The sequence below is a fragment of the Apteryx rowi genome, unplaced genomic scaffold (assembly GCF_003343035.1).
Source record: "Apteryx rowi isolate R43461 unplaced genomic scaffold, aptRow1 scaffold_283, whole genome shotgun sequence".
Taxonomy (NCBI): Eukaryota; Metazoa; Chordata; class Aves; order Apterygiformes; family Apterygidae; genus Apteryx; species Apteryx rowi.
This window is the reverse complement of record NW_020449230.1, coordinates 1,047,057-1,070,356: the sequence shown is the minus strand read 5'-3', so window position 1 is coordinate 1,070,356 and position 23,300 is coordinate 1,047,057. Positions and strand designations below refer to the sequence as shown.

General features: G+C 45.8%; 1 protein-coding gene across 6 annotated transcripts; it reads left to right on the top strand.

The window, feature by feature from the left end:
• The first annotated feature begins 1,121 nt into the window (after positions 1-1,121).
• Positions 1,122-21,608, top strand: LOC112967640 (excitatory amino acid transporter 4-like). Of its 6 annotated transcripts, XM_026068997.1 has the most exons (12): positions 1,122-1,261; positions 4,014-4,271; positions 4,764-4,901; positions 5,833-6,037; positions 7,262-7,304; positions 8,566-8,906; positions 11,570-11,803; positions 12,867-13,061; positions 15,088-15,222; positions 16,686-16,789; positions 19,732-19,768; positions 20,441-21,608. In XM_026068997.1, exons 2-11 carry the CDS (start codon positions 4,058-4,060, stop codon positions 19,734-19,736), a joined length of 1,614 nt encoding a protein of 537 aa, XP_025924782.1. In that variant the 5' UTR covers positions 1,122-1,261; positions 4,014-4,057; the 3' UTR covers positions 19,737-19,768; positions 20,441-21,608. The 6 variants fall into 6 exon arrangements, with proteins under 6 accessions (XP_025924782.1, XP_025924781.1, XP_025924778.1 ...); XM_026068996.1 differs by lacking the exon at positions 19,732-19,768; XM_026068993.1 differs by lacking the exons at positions 19,732-19,768; positions 20,441-21,608 and having other exon boundaries at positions 16,686-17,138.
• Positions 21,609-23,300: the final 1,692 nt, after the last annotated feature.

Below are 23,300 nucleotides of genomic sequence, written 5' to 3'. Positions count from 1 at the left end.
TTGCCCTATATGATACCCTTTGGAAAATGAAGGGGGGTTGCTGTCTTGACATTGCTTAGATCATTTTTATGCTAAAAGAATATTTAAGGATGAGGGTGCACGTATGACAAGGAGATGCAAATCTGTCCTGCTGCTACCATCCCGGGCAGTGCATTTAGCCCTTCAGTAAAACTACCTCCACAGATGAGTGTATGTGACTGCTAGTTCCTCTTTCCTTTCAGTCAGGATTTTATTACCTGCTATCTTTAAAATATGCTCACGGGAAGGTGTTGCACACTGGATAGCTTCAGCTTTTCTAGTGTTGACTGCTTTAGCAGAGACAAGGCATAGAAAGGAGTGTTGTTTATCAAAGTACAGTACAAGCTGGAACAGATGCATCTCACTTGACTCAGAGATTCACTTTTAAAAAGTCTTCCTATTTTATAGTTCTTTATAATTCCTTAGGTCCTCTTCGCAGACCTGTGTATTGCCTGCCCCTTTGGAAATCTTCTCCTTTGGTAGATAAGATGATGATCACACAAAAATCTACAAAGAGCAGGACCAAGAGTGTAGTGCAAAGTCTTCCTTCCCCATTTTTTACTTTCACCATCTTCTGACTGTTCTCCCCGAAATAGCCAAAATTCCACTGTTTATCTGAAACCTCATTGCCAGGAACTAGGTATTAGTTTTGCAACACTGAACTTTCTTGCAAAATATTCTGTGCTTACTGGTCTAGCCTTGAAGTTACCCCTCAAAATGCTCTCTCATATATCTCAATGCTTCTAGAGATTGGAGTAGAGACTGGAAGGGCACAGACATAAACAGGAGAACCTTCAGCAAGACAGCAAGGCCATATTTTTCCTTAGAGGAAGCAAAATCCATGGCATTAACAGACTGTTAATCTGCAAGAGAAGATATTCTGATGACTTACTGTAGCAGTCTCAGAACTTCCAGTTGATGCAACAGAAGGTATTTACACAATTTCAGGCCAGCAATGCAGAGGGAATGTACTGTGGAGGGAGTTGCTGTATTGCAAAATATGCAGATGGAGAAAGGGAGCAAGTCAGCAAACGGGTGGGGGCATCACAAGAACAAGTTTTGTTGGTGAGTTCCTCTTATATGACAAGTTTTGCTCTGAGAAGGCTGCTGAGGATATGGTGGAACATGGGATCTAGTGACCAGTCCTGAATTTTCCCACGTCAAAACAAAAACTTCATATGCTTTGCACAGAAACACTTTTTCCAGCACATGTGGATGGGGAGACATCCAAAGAAAAGAACAGGTGAGTCCCTTCATACAGAGAGTGGGTTCTGCCCCCACCTTCCCTGTAAAAGAATTCGTGTTGCTGCTGTAGTATGCTCTAGCTCTAAGAAAGGCAAGGTTTGGAGGAGAGCTGATATCATTTATTAGGTCAGCTGCATAGCTGAAGATTAGAGACAAGCTCTCTGTAGGCAGCCTGTGTTAACTGAAGTGTATTCAGACCATTTGGCACTATTAAAAAAACATCAAAGCTGCGTGTTTGTTGTAGAGGCAGAGTTCCAGATCAGGACTCTCAGGCTTAAGTTCCCCATGGATCACTGTCTCATTATTTGGCTTAGGCATATCATTCTTTTTTCCCTGTGTCCCTTCTTCTGTGTTTGTGGATATAATGCTGCTGATTACCCATGGGGAAACAGGTGGGTTTCTTTGGTAAAGACTCTCTAGTGGAGCCTGTGTTCCTGTACCCCTGCTTCAAAGCTGGTCTCCTCAAGTCACCATGGTAGGCAAATGGTAAGCCTGGTTTGTGTTTAGCAAGCCAATGATGAATGATTTCTGAGCTGTCGGTGTGACTGTTTTCACATAACTAGCAAGACAAGATGTACAAGATGTATGAAAGCATAGAGATAAAAGAAATATGAAAGCCCTGGCTCATTCAAACTAATAATTCAAGCTAATAATTTTGTTTGTCCAAACCGATAGCTGGGAGGCTAGTAGGTAAATAGCACAAGACTCTTCTGGGGCCCAGGGGACTGAATCTGTCCTTCCTTAATCTACTGTGGAGCACAGGAGCACAGACACAATGAACTGAAGAAATATGTATTTTGCACTTTCTTCTCATGCATAGCAGTGGAAAGGAGGAAGACTGGCAGTAAAAAGGAGGAAGACGGGCAAGGCTTTCACAGTCTGATGTATTTTGGCTCCATCAGCAGATAAGATGTAATAAGGAAGTGAATGTGTGATTAAGCTGGAATCATGTCTGGGACCAAAATCCAAATACTGTGGTTTGCTAACCCGAATGCTTGGGTGACTACAGCAGCACTGCAAGGTTTCTGCAGCAAAACAAAGAGTCTTTGCCGGTGGCCTTCACACAGCTTAGCCTTGGGAGGACTGGGCTGAGCAGCCTCAGATGTGTCTCTCCATTGCTCTGAACCTCATGAAGGCATTAGCTCTGTGTAAACAACACTCTTATCATGATAAATATGAGGTCTTTCTCCATAGCGCTGCTGGAAATGACCCTGCAATGTGCAATCAATCAGAGCTCTTCTGTCCAGGAATGAGATTTAAAAGAAAAGAAACTTTTCCCACAGATTTCCCCAGACTGGCCAAGCATTCATCTCTTTAGGGAGGGGAGAAGATCAAAAAGCCTGGGACAGTGAGAACTTCACTGATCACTGTACTAGCACAGGCTTAGCAGAGATCTTGCAGTGCCCCAGGTTCTCTCCTCCTGAGCTATATTTATTATCTCTACATTTTCTAGGACTCTTGGATGTTTATTTCAGCTTCTGGAAAGCTGCCTTCTTCAGATTTGTTTTTCTCAGTCCCAATAGCGTATTACTTCCCCTCTGAACACCAGAACTTTTCAGCTTTGAAGATCACACTCAGAGAAACAGGTAATGTCAGACCCAGCTGAGTCTCAAGGACATGTGAAAGGAAAGTGTGTGCCTGAGAGAGAAGGGGAGGCTCATGCTAAGGTAACTTTGCACTTCTTTGGTTGTCCGTACTCTCTAGTTTTAGATTTTCATTGCAAGCTCCTTGGAAGAAGAATCATTTTCATGTCTTGTATCTGTCAAGGCACAGTGATTTTAGAAAAATGGCACTTGCATGGTCCGGCAGTAATCCTTCTAGTGATAGGAAGTGTTGGATTGTTGGTTCTTCCTAGCAGCCCAGCTCCACAGAGCAAGTATTTTTCTCTCCTTTCTTTTTTGGATTATTACACCAGCATAGCCCTCTTGCTCTTTTGTTTTCAGGAACAATAGTAAAATATAAACAGTAAAACAATACTAAAATAGTAAACAGACTGCTCCAGGCCTCACGGTCAGCAGGTAACAGAGCAGAATTGGTGCTTTATTTATCTCTCTGCAGAAGGTTTGGTTTCGACCTTAGTATTTGTGAAGACAGGAAAGTGTTCAGCAGAGCTGATTAACCCAATCAGTGGAGTTCTTTGGCTTAACAGAGATGTTTCAGAAATACTGCTTGAAAGTCCTGTTGTGCTTCAAAGAAAAGTCAGATAAAAGCATTATTCTCAGGCTCCACAGATGGCAAAACTTGGGATTATGTTCCTTTCTGCAGAAAGTGGTGGTGCTGCTCTCTGTCATGCAGAAAGCTGTTCTGGTAGGGTCCTGTCCACCTAGGATGTATGTAGGAAATTTTGTCTGCTGCCTAGTCTTGTTTAGAACAGATCGTGTGCGCTCAAACATGTGCAGGTGATAAAATATTCATCTCTGTGCAAACCGCTAAATTCATAAAAACAAGCCTAAGTCCCTTTGGAGACCTTTCCTGCCCCCCATGCCACCATGAAGTGCTCCACTCCTCTGCACAAGCAGGTGCTGCAGAGGCCACGGGTTCTCTGGAGACACCAGATCACAGTTGTGGCAAAGCCCTAGCAGCAGTTGGAACGCCTTGGCCTGAGATCTGTTCCTTGTGGGGATGCAGAGGAGATTTGCAATCAGAACTAATTAAATCTGCTCAGGGCCCCAGGGAAACGACAGAAAAACGAAAGCAAAGTGTCAGGTGCTGCATTTTATGTTTTCTCTCCTGTGCTTCTCCCTGCCCAGCATACACAGAGCCGTGCCTCAGGGACTGAGTGCCCGTGCTGATTATGAGCGAGCAGAGTCACGTGAACAGCCTGTTCCTCAATGAGGATGCAGCCAAGCGGCTCAATGCGGAGAGCCGGGTGCAGCGCTTCCAGCAGGCAGTGCAGAAGCGGGCAGCACGGGCCAAGAAGCGGATGCACAGCATCACTGCAGACAGCGCTAAAAGCTTCTTTAGGAGAAATGCGTTTGTCCTCTTCACCATTGCAGCAGTCTTACTGGGTATGAAGCTGGTGGCAACACTGGGCACCATTTATAATTGTGGGGGAAAGTCCATCTATCTCACTGGCTGAGCTCAGCCACTTTAATAGACTGATGGGTGAAGTCTGTGAGCTGTGTAGTCACACTTAGGTTATGCTAGGGGATCACTATCTCTGGTCACAGCATTTTTGTGTCAGTGAGCCTCCTGGGAACAGACCCCAGAAGAGCAGCAGACAGTGCAGCAGGGGGACTTGTGGTTCAGCACAAGGCTCCTGTCTGCGTGTGTGTGTGTGTGTGTGTGTATGTATGAGAGAGAAAGAAAGAGAGAGAGAGAGAGAGAGAGCATACAGCAAAAACTGGATCATAGTGGTTCAGAAGAAGAAGGAGCATTTGCTCCTTCCTGCTTTAGGCAGGGGAAGAGCTGAAAGAAGAGGGAAAGAAAAGCCATGGTGTAGGACTGACTGAGGGACGACTCACACCCTCTCATTTCCATTCTCATCCCTTGTTTCACAGGGATCATCCTGGCTTTTTCCCTCCGGCCCTACCAGCTGACCTATCGCCAGATCAAGTATTTCTCCTTCCCTGGAGAGCTGCTGATGCGTATGCTCCAGATGCTGGTTCTTCCTCTCATTGTCTCTAGCTTGATTACAGGTGAGAAGAGCTTTCTGGTGCCTGCAGCCAAGGCAATACTCTGCAAAAGCTGCTGCTAGCTGTTGCTGGGATCCCTCTTGATGCTCTGGCTGCAGGTGCTTAGATAAGCTTGACTAATAGTGAAAAGCCTGAGCCTATGGCTGTAATCAACATGATCCAGACTCATAGCCCTGCTGGCTCAGTGCTGGGGAAGAGAAGCAGAAGGCCTTGTGCTTTTTCAGAAGAATGGGAGGGACGCAATGTGGTGTTTCCAATGTCCAGTATTTGAGCACTGACAAGGATTTCATCCTGTGTAAAATCCTGTGTAAATTTAAACACTGAAAAGTTTGTTGTCCAAGTCTGATCTAGACTTCCTCCAACCAAGGGAAGGGAGCTGAGCACTACCCAAGGTTGATTTGTGTCAGTCCAAAAGAGCAGGAGTTGATCAGCCAGTGGAGTATCCGTTCTGTTTGGGTTCTCACAGAAGATGCCCCAGACAGTCAGCTTTCAGACAGCGGAAGGGGGGGTGCAGTGCATACCACCCCATGTTAGGTCCCACCAGTAAGGACTTAAAGACCCAATGCACTGTGAGGGAGTTATTTCCCTTCTGAGAAGTTTAGGAGGAAGCTGCTGTATTCCAAAACTCACCCTGAGACCCACGAGTGCTATGTGTCTCCTCTGACTCCTAGGGGGAGCTGTTGTTCTAGTCCTCCTCCATCATTGTCCTGTCCCCTTTATATCCAGGTTTCCCCATAATCACAGGCCACATTCTCCCATATCTTCATCATCCTGGAGCTCCAAAGTCTGCCCCTTGTGTGCCATGCTCCCTACAGACTCTAGCTCCCTATCCAACTCATGCATGTGCCTTCCATACTTTGAATTTTCCTCCAGTTTCCCCCTTCCCTCTAAGTTAATAGACCTTCTCACCTTGTTTCCCTGTGTGACTCCCCAGGTATGGCCTCGCTTGATGGCAGAGCATCAGGGAAGATGGGGATGCGGGCTGTGGTCTACTACATGGTGACCACCATCATAGCAGTCTTCATTGGCATCCTCATGGTGATCATCATCCACCCAGGGAAAGGATCTAAGGACAAGCTCCACCGAGAAGGCAGAATTGAGCAGGTGCAGACCACAGATGCCTTCATGGACTTGGTGAGGTAGGTGAACAAGCTCGTGTTGTGTGAGAACATGCTGGACAGTGAGATACCTTCCTCCACTGAATGTCCTTTTGAAGTATCACAGCCTTAGACACACAGTTAGGGGAAGAGAGGTTTCTGGCTGAGACTTTCCCTGCCTACTACTTCTAGTAGGGGGACCATCTTCTTGCTTGTCAGGATGTCAAGAAGCAGAGACCTTGTAACAACTGACAGCCAGGGCTTAAGCTGGTGCTGCCCATGTTTAGGCTTCTGGTTCTGGGGGTAGGAAATGAGCACGGGTGCCCTGTGAACCCTGGCTCTGGGCTTCCAGGATCTTCACCACTGCTCTGAAAATGCCCTCCCTGATGACTATATTCTGAGGGTTTCAAGATGAAGAGTCAGTGTCTCTACTTCTACTAACTGATTGAATCTGGGGGATTTCTGTGGAGGGGAAGGATTTGGTCTTTTGAGGTCACCATTCTTCAGCAACCAGCAGTGGGCTACCAAGATAGCAAGGAACTTCGAGCTCATGCTTTGTAAGGACAGACTGAGGGAACTGGGCTGGTTCAGTCTGGGGAATAAGGGGTAATCTAATAGCAGCATACAGCTACTTAAGGGTAGTTACAAAGATGACAAAGCCAAAGTCTTCTCAGTAATGGCAGACATGGTAACAAAGGGTGCTGGCCGCAAATATTGGCTTGAGAGATTCATGTGGGGCATTAGGAAAAGCTTCTTGCCCGGGAATGTTGTGCAGCCCTAGGACAGGTCACCAGAAATGTGGAGGATCTCTGTCCCCGAGAGTTTTCAAGACTTGGCTAGACAAAACCATAGGCAGCCGGATCTAGTGTTTGCAATAGTTCCACTTCAAGGGGGATGTTGGACAAGGGACCCCCAAACGACCCTTCTAACATTTCTATGATCTATGTTTTATGCTTAAAATGCTGGAAAGATAGGAAGACAGAAGGTGTATGGTGAGAAAATCATAAGGATCATTCATGGTGTGCAGACCTGCAAGAGTTACTCCATTCCTCACTCCACTCTGAGCTTTTGGGATTTTGTATGCATGTGTAGAAAGGCTGCATGGTTCTAGATCATAAGAGGGTCCATCTGCTCTGTAGCCTGACCTGGCAATGTGACTGTTGTGACTAGAGACACTGCTCCATGATACAGGCATTGGCCAGGAAGACCATGTTTGCTTGCTAGTCAAACAGGACCAAAACTCATTCCTTGTTTTATCTACTGCAGGAATATGTTCCCGCCCAACCTGGTAGAAGCCTGCTTCAAACAGGTATGAAATCCTACCTGACCTACAAACTCCCTTTGTGCCCTGTGCAGTAGACTATGGCCCAACCTACTTTTCTGAAGGATAAGAACAGGGATTGCTTTATACTGCTTTCACACCTCCCCAACTCTGACTGCTCCAGGAGGCATTGCAGTCATCATTTAGCATTATAGCATCCCCCAGTCAAGCTTTTCAAGCTGTCCTGCAGACTGCTTCAAACCCCAGAGTAGACATAGCAGAGCAGCTCTGGCTTCCTGCTTCCAACTCATCCCACACTAAGTCAGAAAGGGCTAGTGTGATCTCAGGTAGCAGACTTGGATTCTCAGTGAAATGGAAGCAGATCTTCCAAGGATTTGTCTCTTTCATAGTGCTAGTGCCCTTGGAAGCAGTATAAAGGGCTGTCACAGGAGCCAGAATATCTGAGCCCAAGAGTTGGGGGTTCTCTAGCTGTGCTCCAAGATAGACACCATTGCCTGTTGGTAAGTAGCATGTTGCTGCAGTCATGGGGTTCAGTATTAGAGGGAGAAACATTATTGTGAATAAAAAAATTTATCAGACAGCAATCTTGATTATTTTATAAACTTGGCACACTGTGATTTAATGCATCTAAATTAAAATTATATGTCTAAGAATGAAGTGTGGAGAGCCCTACAAGGGAGACAGACAATATCCTGGTCTCACAGAAAGCAGGGCTTCTGCAAAGGGTGTGGGGATATTGTGTGTAACATGCAAGTGACCATGAACCTTACTCTATGGTTAAATGGTCTAGTGTGAGCCTTAGATTTCCGAACAGAGAGGAAGGAGGAAGTTAATTTCATATCTGTACCTCTCACTGGAAAAAGAAATGCTGGGTACAGATAAACTATCTCCTATCACAGTTCAAATGGAGAGGTAGGTGCATTTCTTAACAGAGAAAGTAACTACCCAGGGCAATGTGAAATTCTGTGTCTTTTGGTATTTTCAATTTGAGATTAAAAAGATGCTTTAGCCATATACAACCACATGTGAGTAGATGCAATAAATGAAACCTGGGTGAAGCTCTCTAGATGTTCCAGTGGTCTCCTTTGGCCTTAAGATATATGAACTTTTGGATCTAAGCACTAAACTAGGGAGTTTGAGGAGAACAAGCAATGCAAGTTTTCCAAACAGGTCAACAGAAACTTGGAGTACTCTCCTTTCTTTAGGATGGGATGCAAGAGCCTAGCATGTTATCCAGAGCTCCTGAACCAGGGCCTGTGAATGCATCTCATAACCTATGTCATTTCAGTACAAGACACAGTACACCACCAGGGTCTTCACCAGAACCGTCCTCCACAGCAGCAATGTCACAGCAGGTGTCACAACCACTCAGATCTCTGTGCCTGAGAACTTCACCAGTATCCTGGAGAACGTCACTCATGCCCTGGGGACCCTCTCCGAGGTGCTGACCTTTGAAGAAGTCATTCCCATCCCGGGCTCAGCCAATGGGGTGAACGCGCTGGGGCTGGTAGTGTTCTCCATGTGCTTCGGTTTGGTGATCGGCAGCATGAAGCAGAAGGGACGGGCCCTACGGGAGTTCTTTAACTGCCTCAACGAAGCCATCATGAGGCTGGTGGCCATTATCATCTGGTGAGGAGCACGGCTGGTTGAAGCAGGAGGTCTACAGGTGCAGTTTCCACTGACCTGATGAGAAATGGGGTAGCTTTAAGAATGACATGCACAGGAAAAGCAGATGGGCACAGCTCTCTTTTGGCTCCATCAGCCTGGAGGGAAAAGTCTGGATGGGATATTTGTTCACATTTCATTTCCTGTGTTTTGTTTTTACCTTAGAAATATCAGGTATACCAGGACATGCTTTCCTTGAGGCTGCTGGAAACTGGAGTGGAAGCCCTCTTAGCCTTACCAAGAGGCTTTCCCACAGAAAGCTTTCCTTCCAGCTATGTTTCAGGAGTCTGACCTAGCTATGAATCAGAATAACTGAATGCCACTTATCTGCTACTCAGGATGGCACCTTTATGCAGTAGCTCTATGAGTTGAGCTGGGTTGGCAAGATCAGCTCAAAGGTACTGCCTTTCAACTTGAGGTCTCCTAGATCCCAACTCTAGAGCTCAGTTGGTTGTTGCTTCCTGTGTAAGGCTGCCTGTGCTACATGGTCCAGATCAGCAAAGCATCGCTGAGATGGGTCTTCTCTAGCAGACAGCATTTTACCAAACCATGTTATTCTAAGTTTTTTTTACCCATCTGGAGCTCAGGCTCTGAACAGGAACTTGTGGAAGGTGCCATGAGACAGGAGAGGAGGGGGACTAAAGTAATAGAATACATAGGCAATGTGTGAGAAGGAAGGAATCTGTCAGATCCACATTCTCTCCTCTGTTTTAGGTCACTCCAGCTTCCTTTCCCTGGTCTCCTAGTCACAGTCTCAGAGCCTGGGCACAGGGGGACAGGCCTTACACAGAAAGACAGAAAGGAGAAGCACAACCCTCAGTTCATAGCTGAGTGATTCACTGTGTAGCACCAGCCCCTCCAGCATCTTTTCATCCATGGATGAGTCAGAATCTGGTGCCTTGCCTCAGGAGAGATAAGACACCCAAGGCAATGAAGGGAGAGCACACAGTGGAATGAGTGGACCTGTACACTACTCTCAGAGCCAATTTCCAGCTGCCTTCAACTTCCCCTTACTGTGAAAAAAGAAAGGGTGTTGATATATAGGAGCACATGCTCTCCCCCACAGTGAATAGCAGGTAGTGTCCGGAGAGACCTGACTTCTAAAATCGTGCTGCTATGGGAGGCAGGACTGTTAGCTAAGGCCCAGCACAACTCACCAGTGTTGATGGACTCAGCATTGTCCTGTTCAGAAATTAGTCCAGGTTGTCTCCCTCCTCCCAGTCAGCAATTCTCTCTGGTCCTGAAATCAGCCGTGCCTGAAAGTGCTACACTTTGTAGCTGCCCCCCCCAAATATGTTGTTCCTGGAGGTACTGATTGCCATGAACTCATATTCTCCCTGCATCTAGTTCACCTGTGGCTGGACTCTACAACTCCCTTCTCTTGTCACTGAAATGAAGGGCTTTTGAGTTTGAAATACTTTGCTTTCAAAAGACTATCTGAAGGCAAGGCTGTGTCAAAAGGCTGAAGTCTGGCCAGTGGGTCATTTCCACTAAAGTAGGCCTAACGAGTGATTAGAATCAGGGGCCTCCAGCAGCTCAGAGGACCAAAAGACATTCCAGAAACATGGGGCATGCTGCAATCCTTCCTGAAGCCTATCCACACAGTCTGCAGGGTTGGGTGGAATCTCCCAAGAATCTGGTATTTTTTTCCTGGAGAGATCTGGTCACTATCTGCAGCCAAGAATGTCTTTTATGAAGAAGGTCAGAGGAAATGAAATATTTGTGAAATCCTTTCCCAAACTTTTCCAAAGCTCCCAGGTTGACTTGGAGTTTGGCATGTGGACCTTTGAGCCTTATGCATGAATTGCATGTGAGCTCCCAAGCTGTGTGAGGCCAAGCCCTGAGAGGTGTGGCCATGGAGCTATGGTTCTCTTTGGTCCAGTTATTTGTCCATGTCCAGTTTAGTGCCCATGACGTTCTCCATGTCTGTGTTACAGCTTCCTTCCTGTGTAGCCTCACTGCTGCTCACGAGGTGCATTTTTATTGGGAAAAAAAGCTGTAAGGAATAGAAATGATAGATGTGTACCTCAAAAAGGGGCTGCAGAAGAGCCAGGGCTGCTTGGCAGGTGTTGGTGTGCCCACTCCTTGCTACACCAGCTATGGACTCCCTATATGTTGTGAACTCTAAAGATAGCAAGGCTAACATCTCAGAGCTTACAGAACACCATCACTTTTATTTCCCCCTTCCCCATTACTTCTCTACTTCTCCACTTCTCCATGTCTCTCAGTAAAAAGATACCCTCAGTCCAAGTTCCGTTAGGGAAGGAAGGGACTGTGAAGACTCCTTTAGATAACCTTCCCCAGCAGTGCTACCAGGAGTGTTGAGGAGATGTGTGCAGGAAACCCAGAAGGAGGAGGAAACCTCCAGCAATATCCAGGTTGTGCACATAGCAGAGTACTGAGGTCCCTGACAGTGTGATAAGTGCTGTTGTTTGAGCATACAGTGAACAAGTCCCAGCTCTCTCCAGGTTGCCGGAGAAAAAACAGCAGTATCATGTGCTGGGCTAGGTTCAGCCAGCACTTCTGTTGTGCTGGTTTATTGCGGATTTGTCCAGAAAGCATGGATTAAAGCAGGTGTGAGAGTGTGGATGCCAGTTCTGAGCATGGCCCTTGTGTTTTTGCCACAGGTATGCCCCAGTTGGGATCATGTTTTTAATTGCTGGCAAAATCCTGGAGATGGATGACTTAGCAGTGATGGGGGGCCAGCTGGGGATGTACACGCTCACTGTCATCGTTGGACTGCTCATTCATGCCCTCTGCATCCTGCCACTGCTCTATTTCATCGTCACCCACAGGAACCCCTGGGTATTCATTGCAGGGCTTCTGCAGGCCCTCATCACAGCCCTGGGCACCTCCTCAAGGTACGCTGGCTACATAGCCTCTAGAAGGAATAGGGTTGGGGCTGGTGTGGACGCTGTGCCTGCTTCTCAGTACTTCCATTGCTCTCAGTGCAGCACTGAGGCCTCACAATGTTTGCACTGAGCACTATCAGGTCTTTGTACTGGTCCAGCCAAGCTCACTGGGAGTGGAAACTCCCCTGTTCAGGAGCCCTAATCACATGGCCATCTCCAACCATCAGTGCATGACCCGCATTCTTCCTTACCAGAACATGGTGATGACTCTGCTTGCACCACTGAAAGGCTGAGCTCAGGAAACAAACCAAATCCCACTAAATCACAGGATTATTCCCCAGGCACCTGCCTCTCACACACATGTGCACATTGCTCTCTTTCATGCACGCAGACTGTGTGCATCTAGGACTAGACTCCTAGGAGGCCTGGGCAGAGGCACAAACACCCATACGTTCAGTGCCTCACACTGCCAAGCAACACAGCCAAAGCGTGGGATTGTACAGGTAGCTGTTGTTTCATTCAAGTGCCGTGTTTCTTGCCATGTTCTTTTTCGGGCAAGCAAGTACAATCTCTCCCACATGCATTCTCACAGAGAAACATCAGCACTTTTCTTGCTCATGTTCTCTTTCAGAAACAATTCTCTGCCACCCGTTTTCCCTTCAAGATATATTCTCACACAAGGGTCATTCTTGCCTTAGGCACTGAGGGTGGGAGAAAGGGATCGAGTTTATTTAATAGCTGAAAGGAGGTTTGATCTTGAGATTTTGTCGTATGTACCCTGAATTCCCCAGCATCACTGTTCTTGGTGTTACACCAGCATCACCAGCATCAGGGCTACACAGCCCCTGTCCCAGCCCCCTGAGGAAAGCCATGTCTGAACGTGCAACTGCAGCATGCACCATATCTGAGGAAGCCTTGCTTAGCCTGTTCTTTCTCCTAGCAGCATCTGGCCTCTGGTTCACATGGCAGGGTGAAAAAACAGGTGGGTAAGGTCATAAACTAGGCAGAGGCTTAGTCCCTCTTCCAAAGTCTGCATATACTTAATTCATGGTGTTTTGTAAATTCCTTTCAGCTCAGCGACTCTGCCCATCACCTTCAGGTGCTTGGAAGAAAACAATGGTGTGGACAGGCGCATCACGAGGTTTGTTCTGCCTGTGGGAGCTACAATTAACATGGATGGTACTGCTCTGTACGAGGCCCTTGCAGCCATCTTCATTGCACAAGTCAACAACTATGAACTTGACTTCGGACAGATCATCACGATAAGGTGCCTGTGGCTTTGGAAAGGGTTATGGGGCTAGAGGAGGGACTCTATTTTTGTTATCTGAGGTACAATCAGGGTCCTCTTCTGCTTGGGAGATATGACGAAAAAAAGGGTGTGGAAAAGGAGGGCGAAACTTCCAATTGTAGAAACAAATATGGTTTGGGCGCTGCATCTGAAGGGAGGGGGTGAAGAGGACGGGGACAGACTCTTCATTGGTGCTCGGTGATAGGATGAGAGGCAGCGGGCACAAACTGAAACACAGGAAGTTCCATCTGAACATAAGGAAAAACTTTTTTTACTGTGAGGGTGACTGAGCACTGGAACAGGTTGCCCAGAGAGGCTGTGGAGTCTCCACCCTTGGAGATATTCAAAAGCCGTTTGGATAGGGTGTTGGGCAACGTGCTCTACCTGACCTTGCTTGAGCAGGGGGGTTGCACTAGATGATCTCTAAAAGTCCCTTCCAACCTCAACCGTTCTGTGATTCTGTGATCTTTAAGGCTTCATTTGAACCCCTACTGCATTTCCACGTCTGGGCCATCCCTTAGCTAGAGCTGCAGTGTGCAGTCTGCTATGGATGGGTGCCTGGCAGGGGGAAGTCTGGCTGCAGTGCTGATGTCCCACATCACCATCCTGCTCTGTGACCAGAGCAGAAAGGCTGGCAAGGTGGTTTGTAGGTGATAAGCTCGAGCTACTTTCTGAGACTTGTAATACCATCCTTGCTGACATGGACCCTGCAGCAGAAGTGCTGGAAAGGACCTCAACAGGGCCTGGGGGTGCCTGTGTGCTTTGGATGACTTTCTCCTTTCTTCAGATCTGTAGGCTGGATCTCCCCTGCCACTCCCAGCCCTCCCCAGCAAGGCAGGAAGTAACATTCTGCTCAGATCTGATGGATGTATGCAGAGCTTCCCTTTGCTTTGACACTATTTCTCCCACAAGCCAGAGCAGCAGGGCCACCATAGGTGATTGTATGGGACAGCTGCTAATGCAGACCAGCATGTCCCCTTCTGGTCTTACAGCTTCTGAGTTCATCTTTTAGCATGGAAAATGCTGGTCATTTCTTAGCAGGGACAAATATACACTTAGTTCTTATTTAGATGGGAAGAACTGATATCCAAGAGATTCAGGCACATGACATGTTTCCTCCTTGTCCTGCTTTCATTGACATGGTTCCATAAGAATGTGAAACAGAGGTACAGATTGCTCCAGAAATGATTCAAGCTCTATAAAACTGCCTGAAAGTGAGAGCAGCTACTAAAGCAGCTTGGTCTGTTTAGCTTATCAGGTAGAAAGTTAAGAGGTAACTTGGATAAGAAGCCAGGGGATGCAGAAATTCCTGGTTGTGAAGGCACCTTTTATCCTGCAGGCTCAGTGACAGACCAGATGGGACAAATGTGGCCATCTGATCAGACCTCACTGTCCCCAGAGCTCCCAGATGAGCAGGGACAACTCCAAAGAATGGGGAGGCCATGAAACACAGAATATATCCTTTATTTTCCATTTGACTTTGTCTAGTTTTCAAATCTGGCCTTTGGATCTTGTCCTGACTCAAAAAATACACCCACATGAGCAGCTCTTCATTTTGAGATCTGACTCAAAATAAATAGCTTTTCTTATGTGGGTATTCTCTTCCCAGGAGACAGTTAAGAACTCCACAAGTCAGCAGAGTTTGACTGGTGGCAGCAAGTCATGTACAGATCACACAGTGGAGAGGAAAAACAGCACAGCGAGTGGCTGAAGCCTTGCAGAGGAATCACCTACTCTGGCCACCATGAGGCAGAAGCCTGTGGATCGCTAGCAAGAACTGATATGCTGAGAGACCATACTGCTTCATACCAGGGACAGAGCTGCAGCAGCATGTTCATTGCGCTGCAAGCATGTGACTTCTCAGTGCTCATGTCATTCTAATAAAAATGATGGTTATTGGTGATATTTCAAGGGAAACATGAAATACAAGGGAAATAACTTTGTAGTTTGATTATGTTCCCACAGAATCACTTTGCTGATAGCTGTGCTTTCCTGTTCCCCCCAGCATCACCGCCACGGCAGCCAGCATTGGAGCTGCAGGTATTCCCCAGGCAGGACTGGTGACTATGGTCATAGTGTTGACCTCAGTGGGGCTGCCTACTGAAGACATTACGCTGATCATCGCCGTGGACTGGTTTCTGTGAGTTTTCTGCTCAGCAGCATGTACTGCTCTGTGCTTCCTGCCAGTGCTTACAGAGTTCATCTGCACTCCCAGTGTCTCTGCTAAGTAACTTGTTTCATTAATCTCGAAACACACCTTCATCCATGCGACCTTTGCACAGTAGCCCTCTCTGTTCATACTGGAGTCCTCCTCACATACTTCAGGGACCCAAGGCACCAGAGGTCACTTGCAGATCAGCTTGGTCACCAAGCAGAATGTATTTAGCTTGCTTTATCTTGAAAGGCATGCAGAAACTATCTCCAGACCTTTAGGGACAGGTTGTGCCAGTAATATGCAGATTCACACTGCAGAGGCATGGTTCTGTCCTACCAAACAAGGAAGGTGGGATCCCCAGAGACTGTACTGTACAATGTTGATGAGTGTTTAGACAGGTGCTCCATCTCTGCTATCTTTACCTTTTAAAACTTAGGACAAGCAATTTCATAAGAGTGCTCTTAGGAAAAAGGTTGAAGAATGCATTTGTGCATAGCCCTTACTCTCTCAATCTTCTCAGACACAACTCCTGACTCAGGGATACACTGACAGTGTTTTCTGTATTCTTGTATATCTTGTACTGCTGATTTGTAGCCAAAGTCTGCCTCCAGCCAYAGCTGAGCAGTTGGAAACAGAGCCTGGCCCAGCACCTCCAATTCTCCTGTGAACTGTGCATAAGATCAGAATTAGCTGGAAAAGGTCCCATTTCCCAAGATGCCAGGTTACCTCTTGTAGTTACCCCCAAAGTTTGATTTCAATCAGGTATAAGAAGTCAGGCAGCTGGATTGGTGGTGGCTTCAACTCTCACATGGCAGTTGTGGCTGTGGAGAATATCTCATTTCAGAGAGGACTTCAGCTTTGCTGTTTAGCATGAAGAATCTGGTGCACCATCTTAGTGTATACTGTCCATTCTCTGGAAATCTTATCCCACAGCTGCGCAAAGTCATATGTTTGTACCAGATTTTTTGCACTTTTTATAAAAAAAAAAAGCAACTGAAGTATACCTGATGTTGCAAGGCTTATGTGAGTCTGCAGAAAGACCAAAGCAGACCTTTGGAGATGAAGCTGCCCATGTGGAACCAGAATAACAATGTTTCCCTTATTTTGTGAGAAGTCCAGAACATTACAGTAAGAAATGGGGAATGCAATGGAACAGGTATGAATATGAAGGCTGGCACCTGCAGAGCTCAGGGTTAACAATCAAGCAAAGCTCTCTGAGAGTCATTCAAAGAGCCATAACTGAAAGGCCTCCAGCTGTATAAGCCCCGTTTGCCTGTGCAACCTTAAGTGTTCAGCTCATCAGCTATTTTCCTGTCAATGTTGAAGTACTGATTATTAGACAAATGTGAGAAGTGAAGTTTAATTACAGGTGTTTCTTGAAATACTCTTCATTCCCTTAGCTGATACTGAGAAGCTGTATTTCATTTTTCTTYTCTCTGATTTTTCAGGGACCGCCTCAGAACAACTACCAATGTCCTGGGGGATTCTCTGGGTGCTGGCATCGTGGAGCATCTCTCCCGCCATGAGCTGGATGCACAGGACTGCGAACTTGGTAATTCTGTCMCTGAGGAGAAAGAACAGCCCTCCCACCCGGTCTGCCCACAAAACAACACACACAAGCACCACAGGAGTGACACAGCACTATGAAATCAGGCAGCAGAGYGCAGATTAACGCTGTAAAAAGTCAAGACTTGAAACAGAAATCCATAGTGGAGGACAGAGAAAGATCCACTTTCCAAGATCCAGCCCCCCCACCCCATCTTCTCCTCATATGCAGTCTTTCCTAGTCCCTTTTCTTCCTCATCTTCTTTTTAACGTCAGTCGGAAAAAGAAAATTAAACTTTTTCTTATTTCAGAATTGACTGTTTCTTGGGACACTGCTGTTAGAGAACCAGCAAGTGCTGCAGGTGTAGTATACAAGGAACTAGAGGCTGGACTGATTAGTCCATCCTGTGCACTGCTGACTAGAAATTTGCAACAGCTGTTGTTACTTTTCCCCTGATTTCAGAGTCCCAGTTTAGTCCCTATGTAGCCTCCTCATGTTTTAACTGCCTTGTACACATGCCTGGCAAGCAAAAGCAAAAGGACTTAAAGCAGCTGACAGCCACCATCTGCCTTGGTATTCATTGGTATTTTGCAGTCTCCAGGTAAAGAACAGTTAATTTTAAGTCACAATACTGTAAATGCAAAGAATAATTTACTCCACAAAAGCCTGATTTAGTCATTCTTATTGGGGTCCTAGAGCTAGACCTGAGTACAAAATACTCAGTGAATGAGCTGGACTAGGAGCTCCCTCATTTCTGAGCTAAAGTATGAGCAAAGCTAAATGAGGTGTCAGTGATATAATCACCTGTGATTGGCACGAAAATGTTGCCCTGATGTCTTCTCCTTGCAAGATACAGCTGCAAAGCAGGGAAGCCTTTCTTGGTCAGTGGCTTCCCCCAAGAATGAGACACTTTTAGCGTAGGCTGTTCAGAGATCTCTGGAGAACCCCAGCACTCTTGTTCAACTCCTAACTGGCAGCAGTGTTTATGATAAATGGGCAAACTCTTACTGGCAGCGCAGAAGCCACAGAGGGAAGCAGAGAAGGGTCAGGCCCCACTGCAGCACCAGCCCCAGCCCATCTGCAATAGCAGATATGTGCTTAGGCAGTGCTCTCCTTTCGCACAGTCCTGGTGTTTGCACGTTATGTTGCTAATGCTTCCCAAGAACTTCTCAGTTCTCTAGCAGCCTTTCTGAATGTAGATATTAGAGTCCCCCGGCTCCTGAAGAAATGTGGGGACCATACAGCAGGGGCAAGGCTTACTGTGCTGGCTGGTAGCACAAACAGGGGTCAAAAGCTTTTCATTAATGGAGGCAGCTAAAGGATTATGAAAGCAGCAAACAAAGAATTGATTAGGTCCATTATCTAGCTTGTGAACCAGCTCTCCCCTCCACTGAGCTCCGTCAAACAGCAGTTAACTTCATTTCTTTTGGAAAGCAGTCCTCCTCCTGCTGAAACCAGCAGGGGAAATGCAAAGTTTAAGCACAGTTTGCCTGCATGAGCAGCTGGTGGTACCTCCACGCCAGCAACGACTCTTTGCTACCCCAGATTCGCTCAGAAAACAGCTTTATTCCTCAGCACAAAACTCTGAGGCAAGAGTTCCTCTGCTCGTCTTTAGCTACCATTTGCAGAAGCTCATCCCCTTCAGTTACCTTGCTCCAGACTCTACTTCAAAATATCTCCATCTTTCTACAGCTCATCATCTTTTATAGATAGTACGCAGCCACTTCTCAGCTTTCTGGCAGTTGTACAAGCTTGCCAGATCCCTAGCTCACAAATACAGAGGTCTCTTCAGGTTACATTTCTCTGTTCCTACCAAATGGAGCTCAGCTTCTGTTTAACACACTTGGGCATAAGCCTACACGACATTTGGCACATCAGAGAGGTCCAAGCAACAAATAGGGACCTGCTCATCCATGCTCTGTCCCCCTGCCATGGAGTGGCCAGGAACAYGGTATGCATCTCTCACTTCAGTAAACAGAATCTGTAGGACTTGCTCCACAATCCCCACGTCCATGAATGTCCGGAAAATTAATGTCTAGATACAACCAGAAGGTGGAAAGGATCCACAGTTTTGGGGCAACTAAATGTAACAGTCCTGCTCTAGAAATGGCTAAGCCGAGAAACTGAAGTAAGCAGCCTCCTGTGGCACAGCCAAACTGCCTAAACTGAGCAGTTTTTACTTGAGGATATCAATCAGTCTACTCATTGCTTCAAACTCAGTATATTGATTAAACCTCTCCCACCCTCGCTTTTCAGGATGATCCTTTTCATCCCAAAGCTCTAGCCATACACTCAGAGGTGCACCTGAGTGTGCCTCAGGAAGGAAGACCTCAGAGGCATCTGCTGGCATCAGCTTGGAGCCAGTCAGAACCACATTAACCTCTTACTGGGGAATGGCAGAACGTACCTTTAGCCAGAAATGTAGCTATAATATCAAGGCTGCAAAGTCTAAAACAAGACAAGYGTTATGTATTAACGTGCTTATTCCTAATTTTCTATGAACTTATTGGGGACCAATTTTTGAGGCAAAACTAAGCCTTCCAGAAAAAAAGAATATTTGGTTCACAGCAGTGTTTGCCATTCTCCACACTTCAGCAAAGCATTATAAAGGTTCACAATTTAAGAGTAGCTTCTAGAAGGACRATAATTCTGGGACTGGGACTGTAAATAACACACACTGAAAGAGACCCCAAGAAGTCATCTAGGCCATCCTGTGCAGGAGGAGCTAGACCCAAAATAGTCCCCAAAGGTGCATGTTAAAGCTCTTCCAATCTCTAGGTTATGTGTTCCAGTGCAGTTTTTCCTAACATAAATCTCTCTTCTTGCAATGCAAGCACATTATTTCTTGTCCTGTCCCAGTGAGCAGGATAACAAGTCATTATCCTCCCCTTTGCAGCATTTTTAACGTGTTTGAATACGATTATAATGTCTGCTCTTCTCCTTTCTAGACTAAACAGACCCAGTTCTTTCAGTATACCCTCACAGGTAATAATTGTTCACGTTCCTCTCCTCTGGACTTTTTCCTTGTTGTTCCTCATCTTTCTTAAAGTGGAATAACTAAAATTTGACACCATAATCCAACTAAAGACTTATTAGTGCTGAGCACCGAGGAAAGAATATTTCATGTACATTAAGATTTAGATCTTAGACTCAAGTTACCGTAGTTTAACAGAGTACTATTCATCAACTGATCATGGTAACTGTCCATGAGGCATACAAGCAGCAAATTCAAGTCTGTTCAGTTTATCTTAAATCTTAGTGAGGTTAGACACTAACTTTGATGAGATGGTTATACCTAAAGACTGGATCTTAATCAAAGAGTCTTAAGACATATGTTGCATTAGCTTGTATTTACAGTGGGCTAAAGGCAGCACTAACTTACCATTACCACAGATCTGCTGACATGGTAACATGAGTCTAAACCTTTCTAAAGAACGCTCCTGCTTATAGAACCCAATAAAGTGCTTGATTTTTTCACCTCAGCATGATAGCATCGAGTCCACTCAGGCTGTGATCCATGATAAACCCTACATAATTTTAAGCGGAATTGCTGCATAGCTAGTAATTTCCCAGCCTGCGTTTGTGCAATTGATTATTGCTACCTGAGTACAGTAAATTATATTTGTTTACATTTAATTGCTTTTTTTTTCTTTCCAGACTATTTCTCCAACTTGTCAAGAAAGCATTGAATTCTAATCCTGAAGAGACTTGCTGTGTATGAAGGGCAAATGGATGGCTGACCTGGAAGAAAAGATTGTTGGACTGGACTCCTGTTCAAATGTGAATTAATTCTGGGAAGTTCTATGGCTTGGATTATACAGAGAGTCAAACTAGATGATCATAAGGGTCCCTTCTGGCTTTAGAATCTACGCACATCCTTTCTGGTTTAGAGATATTGCAAAGGGTCCTTTTAGCTAGTTCATTTTAAAAAGCTATCTGAAAGGATCCTAATGATACTTTAGTAAAACTCATCAGGACTCTAAGCTGTTTTCATATCACAGAAGGGGCTCTCCACACCACATTGCATCTCAGATGTTCCCACAAAGTAGCACACTTCAAGCTTTCCCATTTGTGATTTCCTGCTTTCAACGTAATATTAAAAATGGAGCACAGATAAGCAGAGGCCTCATTTTCAACTGGTGCAAACCACTCTCCCATGGGGAATTTCAGAATTCAGCTCATATTTTTTAGCTCTGGCACTTACCCATGTTGTTAACCAATTTATGATTGACATTATGTCTTTCTGTTTACAGTATCCAAACAGTAAAGTATTGTCAGAAATTTGCATATATATATACACATATACATAACATATAGATACATATATATATGAAGGCGAACGGCATGTGCACAGACACACACTTACACACAGAGTTAATTTTTTGTTGCTAGAGCTATTCCAAGAACAGGCAATACTAAACTCACTTTGTAAAGTTGCATACTCAATTTTGATGCCCAACTTGATCAAACTGACTAACCCCATCCTTAAAAGAGCAGACACTATTTTACCTCATTTCAGTAATGAGCCTTCCAAAGCAAGCTCTATCAGGAAGAATCATCCATGCTGATTTTGAGTTGTACTTGCTGGTGACATAACTAGAGCTTCTCAACGTGTAGAGAGAATTCTTCACTTTGTCTTTGAATTCCCTGGGCATATCCCAAGGACCCATGTCCCTGCTGTGTCTGACTTTGCAATGAGGCAGGCTTTAAGATCACAGCCAAGAATACAAAAGTGTTCGTACTCCTTCCAAACCCAAGGTTGCCCTTGTTCTAACTCGGCCTTCAAAACTGGATAGCTGAAAATATTAAATCATTTTATCAATTGTCTTTTTTTTYGTTGCCACTTATTTGAGAGTTTATGCAATCTTTTCTTTACTGCAGTCCTGCTGCTTCTACTTGCAGAAATTTTCTGAGTTATTCTCCTATTTGCAAATAGATTTATTCCTAATGATTAGATGGGCAATATTTGGGAATAAGCAAGGAGCTTTCTCAATGCATAAATACATGAGGAGCTTTTTGACCAGGACACATCTTTTCAAAATGAATTTTAAGAGAGAAAATTCATGGAGAACATGGATTTTCAGGCAATAGGCAATGTGTCACATTAAATATTTGTATGGACCTGAACAAGTGATATGTGCACATTGTTTCAGGAGCCACATCTGCGCAGGAAATCTGCCCTGAAATTGTCCGTCCTTCTTTTGCTCTGCCCAAGGATGAAAGAGGGAACTAGAAATCACTGCTGTATAGTGTGTTCATAGCATTCTGGCAGGCTGACTGTGTTAATTCCTGAGGGCTTTCTCTTCATGCTGCGAGTTTCAGTGTTAATAAAGATAGTTTGCATATTTGAAAAATAAAGGGATTTTTTCCATGATGCTTTTCCATGATGCTTTTCCATGATGTTTTTTTTCTATTCTTTTTCCTCAGAAGCATGACCCGATAAAGTTAGGGATGTTATCGTTAGCGTTATGTATTACACTTCCTCATCTCCATGTACCTGTGTCATGGGTCAAATACTGAAATCAAATTCTTACAGGGCCTTCTCCTAAAGCTTTTGCTTTGAAACCATCTTTTTCATGTGTCTATAAACTGGCAGAGCTGCACAGGCTTACTTTATGTACAGTATACAGCACGTACGCACACACCTCTGTCTTTGCGGGTTATGCGGAAGAGGTCTCAGGGGCTTAACGAGTTTAGACTTCTCTGTCAAATGCTGCGTTAATGGCATGGTATTTGAGCAACGGCCAAAGCTGTTAGTTCCTTCTCCCCTTGGCATCCCTTCCTCTTGTCTGCAGACAAGAAAGTTTCACTCCCTGAGGGAGAAGGCACCCAGCATCGTTCCTCATCAGGTAGCAGGACCTTGCCAGAGGCCGTCTTCGTGTGACCCAGATCTGTGCCGAGGGATGCGATCGACTCAGGCCAGAAGTATTTGTTCCCAAACCACCTTTGACAATTTATATCTGGTCTGGGACCTGCTGCACCTGCCTTGTAGGGGATGGTCGGTTCTTTGCCCTCCTGTATCTCAGCCAAGAATTGGAAAGGGAGGGATCTCGGCTACTTCACGAGGACCCTGCGGACGCTTGCTGGTAGCAGCACGTGCTGCCGGGGTGCTCTGGTCAAAGTCATTCTCTGCTTTTTTCTTTTTTCTTTTTCAGTTTTGGCTTTTGTTGCACACCCATTTCCCTTCATTTCTTTGCTGTACCGAGGATCACTCGGTTTCTGCGCGTCCTCTTTCTCCCCTTCCAGGGAGTGCTGTCAGGCTGCGGCAGGGCTGGCATAAAGCAGCAGTGCTAAGAGATGTTATTTACGGAGACCGTGTGAGCCTAGCCGCTCCCTGTCTTCCCCTCCCCTTCTGCTCCCTCAAAACATCAGCCTGAATATTAGGCCTTCTTCCGGCTCCTACCGCCCACACGTCGCCCCGCCGGGGCCGGGGCTCGAACTCGCGCACAGCCCGCTCCGACTCGCTCGGACGTGCGCGCCGCCACGCGCTACCCGCCACGCGCCACGCGCCGGGGCG